Below are 18,574 nucleotides of genomic sequence, written 5' to 3' on the forward strand. Positions count from 1 at the left end.
GTGGAGGGAATTTTTCTTTCTTTCCGCTTCTCCCATTAGGGGTCGCCACAGCGGATCATCCGTATTCATGATCCGCAAGTTCGATTTGGCACGTTTTACGCTGGATGTCCTTCCTAACGCAACCCTCCCCATTTATCCGAGCTTGGGACCTTCACTAAGAGTGCACTGGATTGTGCAACCCTAATGGCTGGGGACGGTTCCCTGACCGGGAATCGAACCCGGGCCGCAGCGATGAACGCGCCACATCCTAACCACTAGACCACTAGGGAGCCTAGACGAGTGGAGGGAAATATAAGAGCTAATTGGGGCTAAATGTAAAATGCCATACTCAAAAAGCAAATAGCATACTTATGCCCAGGAGTCTGCAAACTTTTGGCAATATAGTGTATCAGCAGTATCTCTATGGATGCTCTAGTGCTAGTGCATCAGCTGTGCTATTTTGTAAAATGTGCCATTCGTTATGTTTACGATTTGCGACCCGGGACTGCTTAACTGTCTAGCACCAGCTCATTATACAACGCACAATGAGAGAGGAAGCTAAGATCATCGCAGCAGCCCTGACAGACTCGTCTCCTGCAGTCGCGCAATTCCAGCAGTGAAATGGCCCTGACAGCGCCAACACACTCTCTGGCTATTGCTCATCTCCTCAATGCTCTCTGGAGGCAGCTTTAGACTTTTCCTGGGCTTATTTTCCACATTTGTCAAGCGGAGGCTGCTGCGCCATGATGAGACCTCTGGGGCTCTGGCACTACTAACGCTGCATGAGAGCTACTGAAGTGCTCAGAACGAGGCAGTGAATCACCAAGGGGCTGCGGTGCGGAGTCCTAGAGCGGGGGAACGAACTGGCAGAAGACCGAGTAGAGCCTTACAAAGCAGTCGTACATCCTCCCTGTCCTCCTGTCAGGTTAGCCCAGAGCGCCCGAATCGTAGTAGCGTGCTGCAGTTAATGGGATGCGTGGGAGCCAGGCGAGGATGTGGGCTGGCGCGTGTTGGAAATTGCAGCAATTTCAAATGCTGCACTGCAATTTAATCAGTCATTAGTGGGATTCGGTGTAAGATTCCAAGCAAGAGAGTCGAGGGTAAACATTTCAGCAGTGCCACGGTTTACTCGGGTCAGCTCCTTTTTCGATTATTTATGACTGCCAATATGGATGACAGCAGAGAATATTTTAGCTGTTTGTTTTTTTTTTTTTAAAAAAGGCTGAAAAGGAAAAAAAAAAAAAAAGGCTGCACTGGAGGTTGACTGTAAACAAAAGGTGTTTATGCTTTCTTTATCGTTAGCGCTCATCTCAGTCTCTCACCGAGTTGAAACAAATTAACACCCCTGCGGTGGATTCATGCCTGAGCACGCACGTGGGACACAAAAGCTGCTTTTTCCGCCAGCTATCCAACAGCATCAGATGCAGGATAACAAAACAGCAGCGTTTCGGGGTTTATTGGACCTGCTGTCTTTCATGTGGACACTTTCTTTTACAACAGAAACCACTGAAATGCAAATGCTTTATACAAAAAAAACAAGAAAAAAAGAAAAAAATCCATGCCGTTGTGCCAGAGCTATTTCTGGGCTGGCACTGCTGCAATCTGCCTTGCTGTGGACAAATCCTACACTGTTACGGAGAGATGAAAATGGGCCGTGTGACAAACCGTTATTATTTCGTAAAAACCTGCGTGTTTTCCTGCCAACTTACCTGCATTAGGAAAAACAGTGCATTTGCAACTAAGCTCTAAAAATGGCATTTTTGCACAAATCTCAGCCTCAAGTACGATTTTAAATTGTGGTAGAAAAGTCTGGACCGAGATTGAGGAAAAATACGCCTTCAAAATTCCAATCTGGTTGCATTGAAGGAGAATCAGAGACATTTCGACAGCAGTAGTCTGATTACAAACTGAACTGAAGTTTTTGTTATGGCATGCAAGATCTCGAACATTTGTTCTTAATCATTTTTTGTATCACATGTGATCTTGCCATGAAGTTCTCTTAGAGGGGATAATAAATGAAATATTTTTAAGATTCCTTTCATTTGAGGTGTCAAAGTAAATAGTTTATATACATACAGTACACTATATAGACATACGTTCAGGGACACCGGACTTATCCAGCCAAATGGAAAAATCCCACAAACTGTTCCCACAATGTTGTGGAGGTAGACAAATGGATGTCTTTGGTTACTTAGGCGTAACTTGGAAACCCAAACCTGTTCCAGCATCACAATGTCCCTGTGAACAAAGCCAGCTCCATGAAGATATTCTTTACATGGGTTGGAGTGGAAGATCTTGAATGGCCTGAGCTCAGACCTCAACCTTATTGAAAACTTTTGGGATGAATGTGAACGCTGACTGCACCGCAGACCTCCTCACCTCACCTACATCATTACCTGAGTTTACTAAAACCCTTGTGGCTAAATTATCTAAAATCTCCACAAGCACACCAAAAATCTAGTGGAACATCTTCCCATAAGAGTGGAGGTTATTATAACTGCAAATGGGACTAAATGTGGAATGGATATACTGAATGTTGGCCTCAAATATGGGCAAACTGTTTTTGTCCGTCAATCAGAGTGATATCCAGTGGGTTTTCCCTTACCACAACACACTTCCTGCATATGTAAGTGGGTCAGCAAAGAAGGAAAATAAACCCCTCAGAGTGTTCTCTTACCGTCCTCAGTTTCTTGCCATACAATGCCTTCCAGATTGACACTGGTGCCAGGCTCACAGGGGCCCAGACACTCTGGCTCGGTGGCAAGAGACACGTCGGACGTGTTGACGGCTACTGAGCGCGTGCGGACCATGATCTGCTCACATGGAGAGGAGATGTCAGTGCTGCCAACTGAAGCGAGGAGATGAAGAGGTGGAGGGGCCGGCGTTGACACTGGGGAATCCATCTGCACAAAGAGAGGAGAGATGGGTTTAGTTATTTTTATTTATTTTTTTTGGGAAGGACAGAAAGAGATACTAAATATACAAGTATAACAATCCATAAAACATCTCAAACCACCACTGAACAATACAATTTTATATATAACTATTATTTGCTATAATCAAATCTGACCTCATTGCAGAAATCCAGAGTATAACAACAAGACAACTGCCTTCTACAGACTGTGCAGTTGCAGCAATCTCACAGGATCATTTCAAATCACATGGATCTAAATATATTGGGTAGGACTAATAAATTTAATGCCTATAAGTTTGTTCCCTATATGTTTATCCCTAAGGACTGAGCCAGTGGCGACTGTGGCAAGGAAAAACTCCCTGAGACGGTATAAAGAAGAAACCCTGAGAGAAACCAGACTCAAAAGACTGAAATTCCTTTCATTATAGATGTACCTATTGAATTGTTGGCTATGATTCAAGGTAGCATAGACGAATAAAATGTCATCAGCATGCTCTATTGGAAGAAGAAGAATCGTGTTTTGTTGTTGTTATAGTGTACTGAAAAAAATAAAAAATAAAGAAGCGGAAGTGTTGGAAAAGAAGAACATAGACCTGGTCATTGCTAGTGCAGAGGCACCGACTTGGGACACCAGACATAAACCTAAGCCTAGTCTACATACTAGGGATGGTAAGATTTAATGTTCTGTATTAGTGCATTAGCATAAATGTTAAAATAATAAATAAATGTTAAAGATGTGATGCATCAATTTAAAAAAGTGTGCATCGGATTCAAGTTGGAATTTGCATATTTGCATCATCTTTGCATGTGTAAAAAAGGTTTTATTTATACATTATTATTAATAGAAGCGCTATACTTTTATTATTTAAAAAGTGACCAATTATTTGTGACCAATACTCTATATGTAAACTGATTTCTCCTGAGAACTGTTTCTCGAGCGTGTTCTTTTAACACCACAGGCTTTACGTGAATATGACGTCCTGAGAGTCACAAAATATAGATTAACATGGCAGAGGTAGAGCTGCATATTCCTGAAGACAGAACAGAAAAAGAACATCTGGTTTTATAAAAAAAAAATTCCATCATGTTTCATTTGTATTGGCCAGTCAGTAGATGCAGGTTGTATAATTTCAGAAATTTTTGCAGTCTTTCTTTGGTCTATAAACTGTCTATGACCCTCGGTCTTAAGATAAAGGAACAATGTTTTAGATCCTACGGTCAAAAAAATCGCCTTGATATCTTCACATTGGTCATCTTTCTTCTGGGACAGCCCAAAATCATACAATGTATACTGACCATTAATGGTGATCATATGATTTTTAAATAAAAATAAATAAATAGTAATAATCAAATCAAGCAAACAAAAAGCCACAATACAGAATGCAACCCAGAAATGAATTTAAACAACCATTTCCCTTCCACAAGTTACACGTGTATGGGTTACACATGGACACCATCGTCAGCGTAGCTTTCTCTAATTATAACTTCGTCGTACGGCATGATTACAGTGCAAGCTGAACTCTTCACGCATTCCTCCTTCCTTTATTCTGCACAGAAACTCAATTGGAGTCAACTGATTAGAGGTTAATGACACTAAACGAGATCTCTTTAGCTAGGGACAGGAGTGAGAACACACACTAGCCAAGGAGGATACGTCCTCATCTACATAATCTTATTTCTCTGCAGTTCTTTTCCCCCTCTATAACTGTTAGCAAGCTAAGACACACAAAAGCATTTCAAGTGAGCACCGGCTGCTCAACAGGTGAAAAACGTCTGGAAAACTCGATTGTATTTATAAGGTGTTGCTTCACAGTAGTCTGCATTACACATATCCTGTGAGGAAAAACACTGAACCACATAAATCAGGATATAAAAAAATTTACAGGAAAAAAAAACACTGGGTAAAGAGAGGAAATAAGACACAATGGAAGAGATGTTGCAATGATTCTGCGGTTTGGGATCCATGACGATAAAAACGACACTCAAAGTACAAACCAGATGTGGGGGTAAAACCAGGATAGACATTCTATGGATTAAATTATCAAGACAATTTTTTTTCCCAGCCATATGTGGTTCCTCCCAAAAGTATTACCACAAACTTGGAGGCACACAATTGTATAGGATGTCAAAGAGCCCCAAACCCATGCTTTACATGGGTTGAAGTAGAAGATCTTGAGTGCTCTGCTATGAAGCTCTGACCTCAACCTTATTGAACACCTTTGGGATGAATTGGACACTGACGGCACCCCAGGCCTCCTCACCTCACCTACATCAGTACCTGACTTTACTAAAACCCAGGGGCTGCATGAACAAATCTCTAGAAACGCATTTCAAAATCTAGTGGGACATCTTTCCAGAAGAGTGGCGGTTACAGCTAAAAGGAGCAACATACAAATCTTATGGTCGGGTGTCCAAAGATTTTCTCTATATAGTGTATAATTAACTCAAGAATTTGTAGTGAACGGGACACAAAGCCAGAGAGGTTTCTAAAGGATAGTAGAGTCTAATAAAACTAGCAAGCTAGCGTTATAACGCAGAATTGATGCAGCATTTTTAAGAAGTGCTTTTACTTTGTTACTGTACTTATGTACAGTACATTCTTCAAGTAATTCAGAGAATTTTCATTTTGGGAAACATTTACTTCACTACATCGATATATGTAATATTTTATTTTGCACTCCACTACAATTTAGAAAAACTTGCAAGTAAAGACTAAAGCCATTTTGGCCACGATTTAGTAGCTTGAGGCAAATTTTGAAAATCCTAAAATATTCCAATATTCCAAGGCTAAAATCCGTAGTCTTTGATCACTGGTTTGACGTGTTCACCAACAGCCGATGTAGTAGAAATGTAAAAATGTAGAAATAAGTCAGGTGGACAGTACAGCAGGAAGAGAAACGTATTGAGTTATGGAGGGAAAAGGAGTGTTTGTATGAGTTGTTTTTTTTTATCATCAAGGCATGTCGTGAACAAAATTAACACTACGGATTGGTTTTGTTCACTGCTAGCTACTGTTAGCGAGAGAGCGCGGGGCTGAAAGTGTCAAGGATTGATGACGTAAATCTTTGGACGAGACTTTTTCTTGTGTGCATCTGTTTTTCCACTGTCTACAGTCTGACATTATGACCACTTAGATCAGTGACATGGGGGATCATGTTCGTGCAGTCTGACGAGTAACAACCGGAAGAGGACTATTAAAAATTGTACATTGTGATAAGTGATAACTGTTGCAGGACCAGAAGGTATAACCCCTAGATTCTGGTGAGAATGTGTATAGATTAAGAGTTCTCCCACTGTGTGTCTGTAACCTTTAAAACAAAAAAAAATCTCTTTCCTTAGAAAGGTGTGATGTGCAGAATAATACACCGAACTGCATAAATGATTAAAATCTAGTTCTCAAATCTTTTTACCTGTGAGTCATATTTAAGCCCAGTCCATTGAGTGCCCTCAGAAAAGATCAGAGTGTGTTAAACGTTCTGAGGGCACAACTAAAACCGAGAGTGGATCAGGGTTTTTTCCCAGTAGTAGTTTCCCACCTTGGGTTAGAAATGCTTAAACACACAAAAAAATAAATCCTCAATTTTCAATGGCTTTTGGTGTAAAGTGTGATTAATATAATCTTGTGTTCTGTTTGTTAAAGGATGCTATACTTTTATTCCAGTACTGCACTTGGGTCAGCTTTCAGTTGTTTTAAATTGTGCTGTAGTGATAAATTTGCATTGAGTATTTGGTAGTTTCACTCAAATACAGATATGATGTACTTCCTCCACTAGCTGGATGTTTCAGAGCGATCAAGTTGCCCAGCAATGAGTCACCGATGACACAATGTGTGACTACGGTCTGTAACTCGACTATCAATATCTCCAGCAATATGAGTAGTGTGTTGTGGCAGATACTGTCAAAGGCAAAGTGTGTTCAGGGAAACACAGTAACACAGGCATTAACGATCCCCAAGTGAGCAATCTCAGTAGTATGGAACAGATTTGATAAAAAAAAATGTTACTATTCTCACCACAGGCGGCCATTTTTTTTTTTTAAACATTCGTTTTTTTTCCCCTTTTCTTTTAACCATAGTGTGAAAAGCATAAACATTTCCAATTACAATTCAGTGACAGTCACGTAAGGCTTCAGTGACACTTTTGCTTGAAAAGGCACATCAGATTCGAAAGCTTCCCCTCCCCCCTAAAATGATTGTACATTTTAATTTAGTGTAATTAATCGTTCATCTCAGCAGGAGCAGGAGTCAATGACTGGTAACAAAAGAAACCATTAGCACACTCGGGCTGCCTTTACACATGAGAACTATTTGTAGGTTGCATTAAAACACACTATTTGACAGGAGCGAGAATAAATCATGTGCAATGGGTTTTGTATTTGTTTCAGGCCATTTATTTCAGCAGTGCTAAAGTATAGAATTTTTAATAAATAGTGACAAATGAAACCGTTTAATCTTTTCCAAATATGAACTGTACAAAAAGACTGTACTGAATAGAGCTTTTTAGTTTTTCTCTCAAATGCAAATGATTTCATTTATATGTACATATACATCTTTTCTCTACGCTATAATGACCAAAGTATTAGGATGCCTGACTCTTCCAAGCTATGTGTGGTTCTTCTCCAAATTGTTACCACAAACTTGGAGGCACAAAATTGTATAGGATGTCCTGAGATGCAAGTAGCATTGAATTTCCATTTAAATGTAGTAGGAGAGCCAAACCTGTTCCAGCATGACAATGTCACTGTGCACAAAGCCAGCTACATACCGTATTTTCCGGACTATAAGCAGCTACTTTTTTCCACACGCTTTGAACCCCGCGGCTTAAACAATGAAGCGGCTAATTTATGGATTTTTCCTGGGTTTTTCCCGGTTTCACAAGCTTCAAGCCAAAAAACTGAACCCCATAACATTAGACTAATGAAATTGCGGAACGGGTTCAGGTGAACCAATGAAACTATGTTAAATCAGATGCGCTCCCACTGAATTGGGCCGTACCACATCATAAATATGGATGAGGTTCCTCTGACCTTTGACCTGCCGCTCACTCGGACTGTCAACAGGAAATGCGAATCATTCGTCACGCTGAAAAAAATGCACTTCACCTGTGTTCTGAGCTGCACGGCATCGGGAGAAAAGCTTCACCAATGGTGATTTTTAAATGCACGACGATGCCAAAAGATAAACTCCCGAGAGAAATAGTTGTGAAAGGAAGGAGGAAGACAGTGAACAATGACTTACTTGGTAGGCTACTGTTTAGATACAAACCATGTAACAGACACTGTCTTTCGTTAAAGCCTGTGTAAAGTTTATTAGTTTCAATTAGACACCTGCGGCTTATAGACAGGTGCGGCGTATTTATGTTCAAAATAAAAATCTTTGTAAAATTTAGTGGATGCGGCTTATATTTGGGTGCGCTTTATAGGTATATGTTTACATTTGTCAGAGTGGAAGATCTTGATTGGCCTGCTATAAACTCTAAATTTAACCCTGTTGAACAACTTCAGGATGAACTGGAATGCTGACTTACTAACACCTTTGTGGCTGAATGAGCATAAATCTTCACAAGCACACTCCAAAATCTAATGGAACATCTTCGCAGAAGAGTAGAGGTTATTAAAGGAGCAAATGAGGACTAGATGTGGAATGAAATGTCCAAAAAGCACATATGAATCTTATGGTCAGGTGCATATGGTGTATACTGTTGGCTGTTTGTTTTAGAAGGTACTACCAACATGCACATCCACTAATCTATTGCTCTGTGTGTACACACATTCGCCATTGGATATTTCTACTACCTGTCTATACATAATTATCAGTGTAAACTCTTTCTCTTAAAGATCTCAAAGTCCAAACAGCATTCTTTAGCTCCTGGAGGAACAATACTATTCATTAAAGGGAAAACAAGGCCAGACATTACAGAGCAAAACAAGCAAGTCGATATTCAATAACAAACGTGAGTGTAAACCCGAAGCTGGACATGCTCCTGGTTTCCTGCACACATTGATGAGTTTTAACAGCTATCTAAAGAAGAGTACTGGATTTGTTAGTGACTACAGATGACATCCTGGGTCCCCATAAACACTAACAGCAGAACTGAGTGTTTAAAAAAAATAATAAATAAATAAATAAATAAATAAATAAAAAATAAATAAATAATAATAATAATAATAATAATAATAATAATAATAATAATAATTTGAGCAGAAAATCTGAAACTCCTAAATCTTTGGAAGGTACAGGTTATAACTAGAGCTTCAAAAGGCTTCTTCAGCAGATGTCCCCTACAAAGAGACCTAGCTGGCAGTTGAGAAAACTGACTGGGGCAAATAAACAAAAGGGACACATTCAGCGTAAGACATCAAATAATTTAATATGCAGTATCACATCAGCCCGCCGTTGCTACTCCCCATGTCCTATAAACTGTCCGTCGTTTCGCACCTGGAGCGTTAAAAAAAATTGTGAACTTTAACCTAAGCCATAATAAAAGGTACTGTTTTGGACAATACGAGTTCACCATTGACTACTCATTGTGAGACCATGCTGACGTGATGAACCATGCTGGTCAGTGTTATGACAGCAAAGCAGCGCCACGGCAATTTGATGCTTGTTTGCTCGCCACAGCCAGCCAGCACATTTCGGTAAGAGAATGAGATCTGGAAGGGGGAAGGTAGGGGGGGGGGGGGTGTCATTAATGAGCCGTGCAGAAAGAGAAGCACCGGCTTTTTCCAGTTTCGCGTCTGGCTGCTTCTTCACCAGAAGCAACAAGCTCCCAGCTGCATTGAGATGAGAGAAGAAGCCTATAATTGAGGAGGCAGCTGGTGCACTCAGCAGACGGCAGGATTTCTGAGAACACCTCATGAGGATCTTACTGTCAAGGATATTATTGAGCCCATGGTGCCAGAACAGATGTCTGCACTTGCAGGGAGTAGAAGTAGTTTATATACGCTAAAAAAAAAGGTTTTTGAAAAAGATTTTGAAAGAAAATTTTAAATGCACCAATCCGTTGTAGTAACTCGAGTATGTGAAAGGTGTTATTGGAATCCTAACACTTACCCCAAAAAAACAATCTTCGCAAACAATCCTCGGTTTTCGGGAGGCACCGCGAGACGCGCTAGGGGTCACGCGCTTTAATTTTAGCCACATCCCGCCGGTAAGCCTTGCAGGACTGCTTTATTACATAAAAGGACAAGGGTTTCTTTGGGGCTGTGGAATGTTAATCCTGTTGAACAGCAGCAGGCAGCAGTCATTCTTCGGCAGCTTTTATGAGCACAGTGTGGCTGGACGGCTGGGACGTGTAAGTGCATTCCGAGCTAAGTTCCTTTTTAGACACACTGACATGCTGTTCGCTGGGCTTAATTCATTGGCCACACTTGTCACTTCACTCTGGCAGGCAATAAGAAAACTGAACAATCTACCAGTATAAATCAGCATTCACTTGGTCTCTGTCGTTCGCAGAAAAAAATTTTTCAAGTATTCCAAGGCAACGGAGACATAACAAAAATATCGAACAGATCGGGGGAAAAAGGCCCGGCAGAATCAGCCCATTAACTGGGCAACCTTGATGTTTGAATTGTTTGTTAAAGCTGAGCCTTTTACGTTCACCAGTTGTACAAATATGTGTCCTTAAAAACACCTTCATTCCTAAGAGTACTGTGAATACAAATTTTTAATGATTTAATCACACACTAAACTATATATAAAATAAAATCCCAGATTTAGAATATAACCCAAACAATGAATTTCCTATAACGATGAAACGGGTTCCAACATTTGTAAGGACTTTGGTATCCGTCTAAAATGCAAGTCAACAGGTAAGGCTTTGGGGCGTTTATTTACTTTCCAGCTCTCTGAAATGTCCCGGCAATGACAAAAAAATACGTCATCGTTTTCAAAATGCCCCGTTTTCACAGTTCGCACTACGACGCAAAAACACCATTTTTAAATTGATTCACTTTAGCGAGCGTTTTTACAAATGAACAGAAAGCCAAAGTGGAGGGAAAAATTAAACATGGTCATCGTACTTCTGATTGGAAGCTCACAGGTTCTATTTCCAGGTTCACCAAGACGCCACTGCCGAGCAGTAAAAAAAAAAAAAAAAGGCCCTTAACCCTGTTCAGTTTTAATGAGGTTATTGTAAGATGCTCTGGATAAGGACTGCGAAAAGTTAATATGAGCAGTGTCAAATTCAAACACGCAGCAAAAGTCAGCAGTAGGTGTTTTACTGCTGGTCGACATAGTGACTTAGTAAATGGCATGAGTGGTATACCACAGCTGACAGGAAACACATGATGTGCATACTTACAAAAAGTACTTTGTCCAACTTTATCGTGTCGTTGGACACACCCACATGTCAAGTCAAGTCAAGTCAAGTTTATTTCTATAGCGCTTTTCACAACAGACATTGTCTCAAAGCAGCTTTACAGAAATCAACAGTCAAGGTGAATGGTGTGCATTTATCCCTGATGAGCAAGCCGCTGTGTTTGTGAATGCAACTTACAATGAAGGAAAAACATACGTTCATGTATTTCACCTAAAATTGGTCTCTGCCAACAAACAAATACAACCATACTGCTGTTCTCTCTGACAAAACTCTCCACCAGGCAAAAAAAGCACTAGGAGGTATTAAGATGTCCTGTGTACATCACGAGCTGTGCGACTGGTGCTATTTTGACCACGTGCGTTACCACGTCTGCTATTCTGACCACATGGGCACTCTGTCACCGAGCTCACATCACACGCAAGTTTCTCACCGAAAACAACAATCTCACGTCCACACCAACCCTGTTCCCCAGATTTGGCTCCTGTGGACTTCACCCTCTTCCCGAGGATGAAGATTCAGCTTAATTAATAATTATAAGGGGTGAAACGGTACACGTATTCGTAGCGTTTTTCAGAACAGGGCTTTCGGTTCGGTACACAGGTGTACAGAATGCAATCCCTGTTTACGTGCAGAATGTAGATAAAATCTGATTTCCCTCAGGAACGTATTAAGTGGCGGACCGCATGTTTGTTTAGTCTCCGCCTCGCACTTCGAGCGCATTTATATTATTATTAGTAGTATTAAACTTAAAAACATGCACTAGAGTTTGCACAGTGTCACTGTTGTGTGCACGCATTTGTTTTGTGCATGCTTAAAAACGCTAAAGAATCCATAGCGCTAGCGTTAGCTGCTAACAGAAAGGGGCTAGCGGCTAACGCTATGGATTCTTTAGTTTTAATGGATTTCTCAGTTATTTAACCAAGCAGGCATTTTATTAAAATTTGTGTGAAAAAATGTAAACTGTTGATGTTCACAAATGAATTTAACAATAATAATAAAATGCATTAATAAAAACAAGCAATTTTATGTTTCGCGTTTCTTCCCCCTAATTGTCCCGTAATTGAACCGAACCGTGAATTTTGTGTACCGTTGCACCCCTAATAGTTATACATTTGATTTCAGTGCAAGTAATTGAAATGAAGTCTACTAATTTCTCTGAAGTTCAGTCTGAACTCACTTCCGTCTCTGCAAAACTTTCAAATATTTTTATAAAGCTGTTTGCCTGCAGTTTGTTTCACAATGTGTCATAGAAATGACTTGGTATTTGAATGTGAAATGACTCACACTCAGCACTGTATATACGGAAAACAAACTGCGGGAAGGAATTCGACAAGACAGTTAGACAGCATTAGACTGGAAAGCAGATTGACATTTCTGCACTCGAATACCTGCCTCTCTGCCTTTGCACAGGCCCCTTTCCAAGCGGTTGGTTTCGATATTCCAGGGCAATGAGAGGTCACATAAAATGCATGGTAGCAGGAAAGACCTGTGAAATAGCTCTATAAAAACTGCACTGAGCTGCTGAACACATTTAACAGTTACGCGATATGCTACATTTAATAGTCGGAATAAAAAAAAAAGAATCTGCGAACAGTAACACCACAGACCTCCTACAATCAAAAGCTCGGTGCCTCCAGACCAGCGAGTGAACCACTCCAAACCAAAAACCAATGCTTACAACTCGAAAGCAAGACCACCAAACACTAACCATAAGCAACTGTGTTCTGGAAAAGGGGGACACAACCACCACAACGGCCCCGAGCTCAACTCCGTGCTCAAAGAGCCGCAGAGCCAGAAGGCAGTTCAGGGAGGTGCAGCTGGAGAACAGGCACTGGAAACAAGACCCAAATTAATACGGAACCGTAGCAGGAGCGACAGCCGTGTTCAATAAAAACAAAGTCCGCTTCCTGGCTCCGTTTTCTCTTTTGTGGTTTTGAACACACCATTAGTGGTTCAGAGCTAGTTTTTCTTCAAGCGGTTTTCGGGTTATGCCAAGTTTTGCGTACACTGGCCCTGCACTCGGTCCACACCCTGGCTTTCGAAACACTGCTCTGTGGTTAGCATACAATTAAGATTTTCAAACAACTGACATTCAAAGTCAAACGATGGCTAAGCCGGTTTATAATCCAGGCTGATGACAAGCTACAAGCTTTACCAGGAGCCAACAATAAGTAACTTGCAACAATGATTCATTCAGGCATAAAACGAATCACTACTGTTTTTTTTGTTTTGTTTTTTTTCAGTAGTACAATCTTGCAGCTTGTTTGACTTAAGGCTTGACAAGTAGAAACACACCATCACCTGACAGCATGAATCATGGAAAGAGAAATCATAATCCATTTGCATAAAATTCTCCCATCACAGGGTTGGACTAGTATATGCTTCTGCACGGTCTTAAGCATGGAACGTGGGGAAATTCGCTCGAATTAATTAAGTGTTTAAGCTTTCGATCAAATCCGACAATGGGTGACCTCTGGGATTTTTTTTTTCAGGGCTAATCCCTGACAAATGTTCAGCAGTAAAAAAAATAAAACATTAGTCTGACTTTAGCAAACTCTGCAAGTTTCACAAAAAGTTTGTGTCATTTAGGATCCAAAGGAGAATCACATGACTTTCAATGCTGTGTGAGTAGTGTGTGTAAGGAGTCCCGCGGCATCTACGGTTTCATAAAAGCTACACTATATGGGCAAATTGGTATTGGAACGGCCGACTTCCAGCAATTGTATTCGGATGAGGCAGCATTACACTTTCCATTCACTTCCAGCATGGCAATGCCCCTGCACACAAAGCAACTCCATGAAGATAGTGTACATGAATTGGGAATGGAACATCTTGAGTGGCCTGCTATAGAGTTTTGACCTCATCTTGATGAATTGGAACGCTGACTGCAACCCAGGCCTCCTCACTCTACAACAGTACCCGACTCTTTTTCTGAATAAACACACTCTAAAATCATGTGGAACATCTCAGAAGAGTGGATTTTATAATAACAGCAAATAGGGACTAAACGTTCGAAAAGCACATAGGAATCTCAGGGTCAGGTGTCCACAAGGTTTTCTCCATATAGTGTATCATGATGAAAAGACAAAGAACTCCACTAAGGCACTGAAAACATCTTGTGAGCAAATGTGTTCCCACAGGTGCAGACTGGAGCTCGACTTTTTTCCAGTAAACTTATTTGACTAGCTGTTGTAGTTCGAAAATGCATTCCTCATGGGTCAGACAAGGACAGCATTTACATCACTACCTGTAAAGGAACAGGTAATTTCCTGTTTGCAAAAGAGGAATTACATACGATTGTTAGTCGCTCAATGAGTGATTGTGGAACATAATCAACTCGGATAAGTCGAGACAGTGAGCGAATCTGTGATTCATACAGCGCTTCAGATCTTCTCAAATCTTCTCTTCCCTATACTATGAAGAGAGAAAACCTTCTGGATAGGAAGTTCTGCTTCAATTACAAACAAGCAATCTTCATCAATGGAAAAATGCATAAAGCATGCTCTTAGCATAGGTTGCTGGGGTAAAAGCTTTGAAAAGGTTGACCTCATGCGAGATTCAGAGACAGGGCTCGGTCTGGAGAAGAGTTCAGGTCGGGTCAAATCTTGTACTTAAACCAGTGCACAACCCCCGAATGTGGAAAAAGTGCATCTGCTCAACAAGTCTTGAATGTTAACCAGAGAAACCACATGTCTGTGTTTTTATTACTATAAAACAAAAAGACGGAGAAAAAAATATGGAACTAAAAACAGATGAACAGCAACCAAGACGATGAAATAAAATTTGCCGCGATATGAGATGTGCTGGGACGGGGGAGGGGCGGCGAGGATTGGCCAGATCGGCTCTTTAAGGGCAAATACAGATATTTCTCAAACATGTAAAAACTATAGAAGGAGTTTACTTGTGACATATTTAAATATTTTCTTCTAAAATTGGTTCTACACTCCAGCTTGTATTAAACTGCTGACAATACCGTGGTTCTTCACCCTTCAATAAATATAACAGGGACAGGGGATGAGGGGCTGAGGGACGGAGAAAGAGCGATGAAGAATGAGGGACGGAAAATGAGTGATGGGTCTATTTCAGTTCTGCATAATCAGCTCAGCTTTACCAAAAACGAAGCTTTCAATCTTGATATATTTTATATAGATTCAAAGTGATGAATGGATGACCAGGAGGAAGGAGGAAAAGAGGAAGGCCAAAGAGGAGGTTTATGGATGTGGTGCGGGAAGACATGCAGGTAGTTGGTGTAAAAGAGTCAGATGTCAAGGACAGGGGGGTATGGAGACGGATGATCCGCTGTGGCGACCCCTAATAGGAGAAGCCGAAATAAAAATAAAAAGATATTTGATTGGTTAATGATCTCTAATGGAGGCTGTGGAAGTAGTAAAGTTCACAGGCATCTATTAACTTCATAGTTGAATTACACTACTGTTTCTATGGGAGGAGCTCGTTCAATGGGTTTTGCTCTTATTTTGTTATAATGACCTCCACTCTTCTGGGAAGATGTTCAGTCAGATATTGCATTGTGCTGGAGGAGATTTGTGCTCAATCAGCCACAAGGGTGTTAGTAAAGTCAGATACTGATGTAGGTGAGGTGAGGTGGCCTGGGGTTCAGTCAACATTCACAGCATTTAGACCTGGGGTTCAAGTCAGTGTTCAATAAAGTTGAGGTCAGAGCTTTACAGCAGGCCACTCAAGATCTTCCCCTCCAACCTGTGTAAAGTATATCTTCATTGAGTTCACTTTGTGCACAGTGTCATCCTGGAACATGTTTGGGTCTCCGAGTTCAAGTGAAGGCATCTGGAAAAGCCAAGAGTCGCCAAGTCCATATACTGTGTAATTGTTAAAACATGACGTATAATAAGATTTTTTGGATTTAGAAAATGGAGCCTGTGAGCAGGTTATGGTTGACGCATTGCCATCAATAGGGAAAAAAACTAAACTCGTCATACACTATCTATTCAGCACTTAAAATAACAACACCATCATCAAGATGTGGCCCAACAGCACACATGCTTCAGCAAAGTGGATCCCATCAATTAAAATAAAAAAAAAAAAAAACGTATCTCTGATGGTGCTGACAGAGTTGAAGTGATGTCACGCAATGTTTAGAAAGACTAGGCTCTAAACACTCTTCCGGGTGAACATCATCAATCTCCTACATAAACAAAGTGACCGCTAAAGGGTTTTAAAAGCTGAAGAAGGGAAAAAAAAAGGCTCTGACAGAAGGGTTTAAACATCCTCCTGTCAAACTTGCATCCTGAGCCGAGGGGGGAAAAGGAAAAACCCAAAAAAGTCAGCGAGGTTGACTGCAAAGATAAAACCGACGGCAGAGACGTCTTCTCTGCTGGTCTTCCAACATTCCAGCTCACGAGAAAGAAAAAAAAAAGAAATGGTGTCTGAAAGGCAAACGGCTGCTGGAAAACAAACACAGAACAGAGAAAAACACATATTTGGCCATTAAACAGAACCACTTTTGCACAGCTAGCCAAAACACACAGCTTTAATCTGGTGTGCTTTTCTTCCTTTCTTTTTTTTTTTTCCAAGCTCTGATTTTCTCTGATTAAAGAAAACAAAGCTGCACGAGGCGTTAGGTACACAAAGTGCTCCGAAAACAATCCGAAACCGAAACGCTGCGACTCGGTTAGCGCTCGCCCGAAACGCCGCGGGAATGCTGTGCATGACTAATGAGCCCCGATTGTAAACGATGCAACTCAAAAACTTTTTTTTTTTTTTCAAAAAAAACTTCTGCATGAAACGAGTCGTACAGCACAGACGCTGCGTTCTCGCTTCTGTGGGAGTCACTTGATCGAGCTCAAGGAGCTGGCTACAGAGCAGACTACGCCGATGCCGCAGAGTCGTAAAACGAATCGGGTAAAAAAAAACTGCCCCGACCTATAATTAGAGAGCAGGACTCACTGAAAAGCGCTCTGTAATCTGAGTTGCTCTCTTGACGCTGGCCTGCTCACCACATTTGAGGTGCTAAATTGGTAGGTGCGGAGATGCCAAACTCCCCCACCTCCCCGAGTCTGACGGTTAGAAAGGCGGATCGAACGACGTGCGATTAACGCCAGGCTACTAAGTGACACGCTGCAATATCAGCCCAACACACACACACACACACACACACACACACACACACACACACACACACACACACACACACAACTGTCAGAGAAATTATATGACTGTTAACCGCAAGCCTCCTGCAACCTGAGTCTTTTGATTTCAGTCTTACAGCAGAGGAAAAAAATTATAATCTCTTGAGCACACTGGAAACCCCCGCTGATGCTGAAAGTAACACCTCAGGGGGAAAAAAAAGAAAGGAAACAGTAGATGAGCCAAACAAACTCGTCAAGGAACCTCTAACTCGATAATAAACAACACAAGGACAAAGCGAGATGAGAGGGGAAACAAAAAAAACGAAAAGGAAAGCGTCATTTGTGAATAATGGCTAGTGAGCAAATAAGGTCAGGCCTTTTCACTTCACTCATCCTCCACCTCATATCCAGCAGTTCAAAAGAACCTTGTTAGTGAAAAATGGATTAAAAACTGTTCTATTTATAAAGAACGCCGCGATGACGCGAGGCTTCTTTCTTTTAAAAAGAGGCCGAGCTGTGACTCGAGAGCGAGATGCAAAAAAAAACCCGCTAGCCGATTCGAGCGAGCCGTCTCACCTTTCGCACTCCAAAAGCGCCGCGCTCTCATTGTAACGTGGCCAGCTCGATAAGGAGAATTTGTTTCCACCCGAATTCTCGTGGCCGCTGGATCCCTGCAGGTTTCCTGTTCGGTTCTCGTTAAGATGAAGTGTGGAAGTGGCCTTTGTGCGAGGCTCGCTCCGCTGCCGGATTTGAGTCATTACTGAGCGAGTGCTCTCGCGATTGTGAAAGCGTGGGAGCCTGGCGCGGCAGACGAGTGCCACGCTGGGGTAGGTAAAGCAGGTGAAAAGAGAAACGGTGGGCAGGAAGAGCCCGTCTAGGTCATTTACATACCGCAGTGTAACCAACTAAACATCAAAGTAACATGCAGAGAGGGTGTGCAAAAACAGACCTCGCCCCCTGCATTACAGATCGGGTTTTGAGTTTTTAGTGCCTCATTGATCACAAATTTTGCATCATCGGAAAACATTTAGAAAGAAATCGGGTCCCTTTGTGGCATTTTAAAAAACAGGACTTAGGGGGGGGAATTACCTCTTTGACCACAAGCTTTGAATTTCGTCCCTGCTACAGATTAGTCCCTGCCCTCCTGAAATTCAATTATGAGCCAATGAGAAGTTCAGAGCCAAACAGTGTTTGGCAGCCATAGGCTTTGGCTCCCCATTGTTCGGAATTAAGTGCACGAGGCCAAGGGCCTTATGGGG

General features: G+C 41.4%; 2 protein-coding genes across 3 annotated transcripts in view; both read right to left on the reverse strand.

Annotated features, from left to right (window-relative positions):
* The window catches only part of spg11 (SPG11 vesicle trafficking associated, spatacsin), a 282,063-nt gene that overhangs the window by 59,254 nt on the left and 204,235 nt on the right, over positions 1-18,574 (reverse strand). The gene's annotated exons all lie outside the window — the stretch shown is intronic.
* The window catches only part of znf609a (zinc finger protein 609a), a 124,841-nt gene that overhangs the window by 18,412 nt on the left and 87,855 nt on the right, over positions 1-18,574 (reverse strand). The window contains exons 1-2 of one of the 2 annotated variants that reach the window (XM_083546122.1): positions 17,892-18,574; positions 2,657-2,882 (exon numbers count right to left, since the gene is read on the reverse strand). The exon at positions 17,892-18,574 is cut by the window's right edge and continues 307 nt beyond it. In XM_083546122.1, coding sequence (XP_083402248.1) covers positions 2,657-2,882 — 226 coding nt within the window. In that variant the 5' untranslated portion in view covers positions 17,892-18,574. The remainder of the gene's footprint in view (positions 1-2,656; positions 2,883-17,891) is intronic. The other variant, XM_083546121.1, reaches the window with a different exon arrangement.

Source organism: Silurus aristotelis (assembly GCF_946808225.1).
Source record: "Silurus aristotelis genome assembly, chromosome: 7".
Lineage (NCBI taxonomy): Eukaryota > Metazoa > Chordata > Actinopteri > Siluriformes > Siluridae > Silurus > Silurus aristotelis.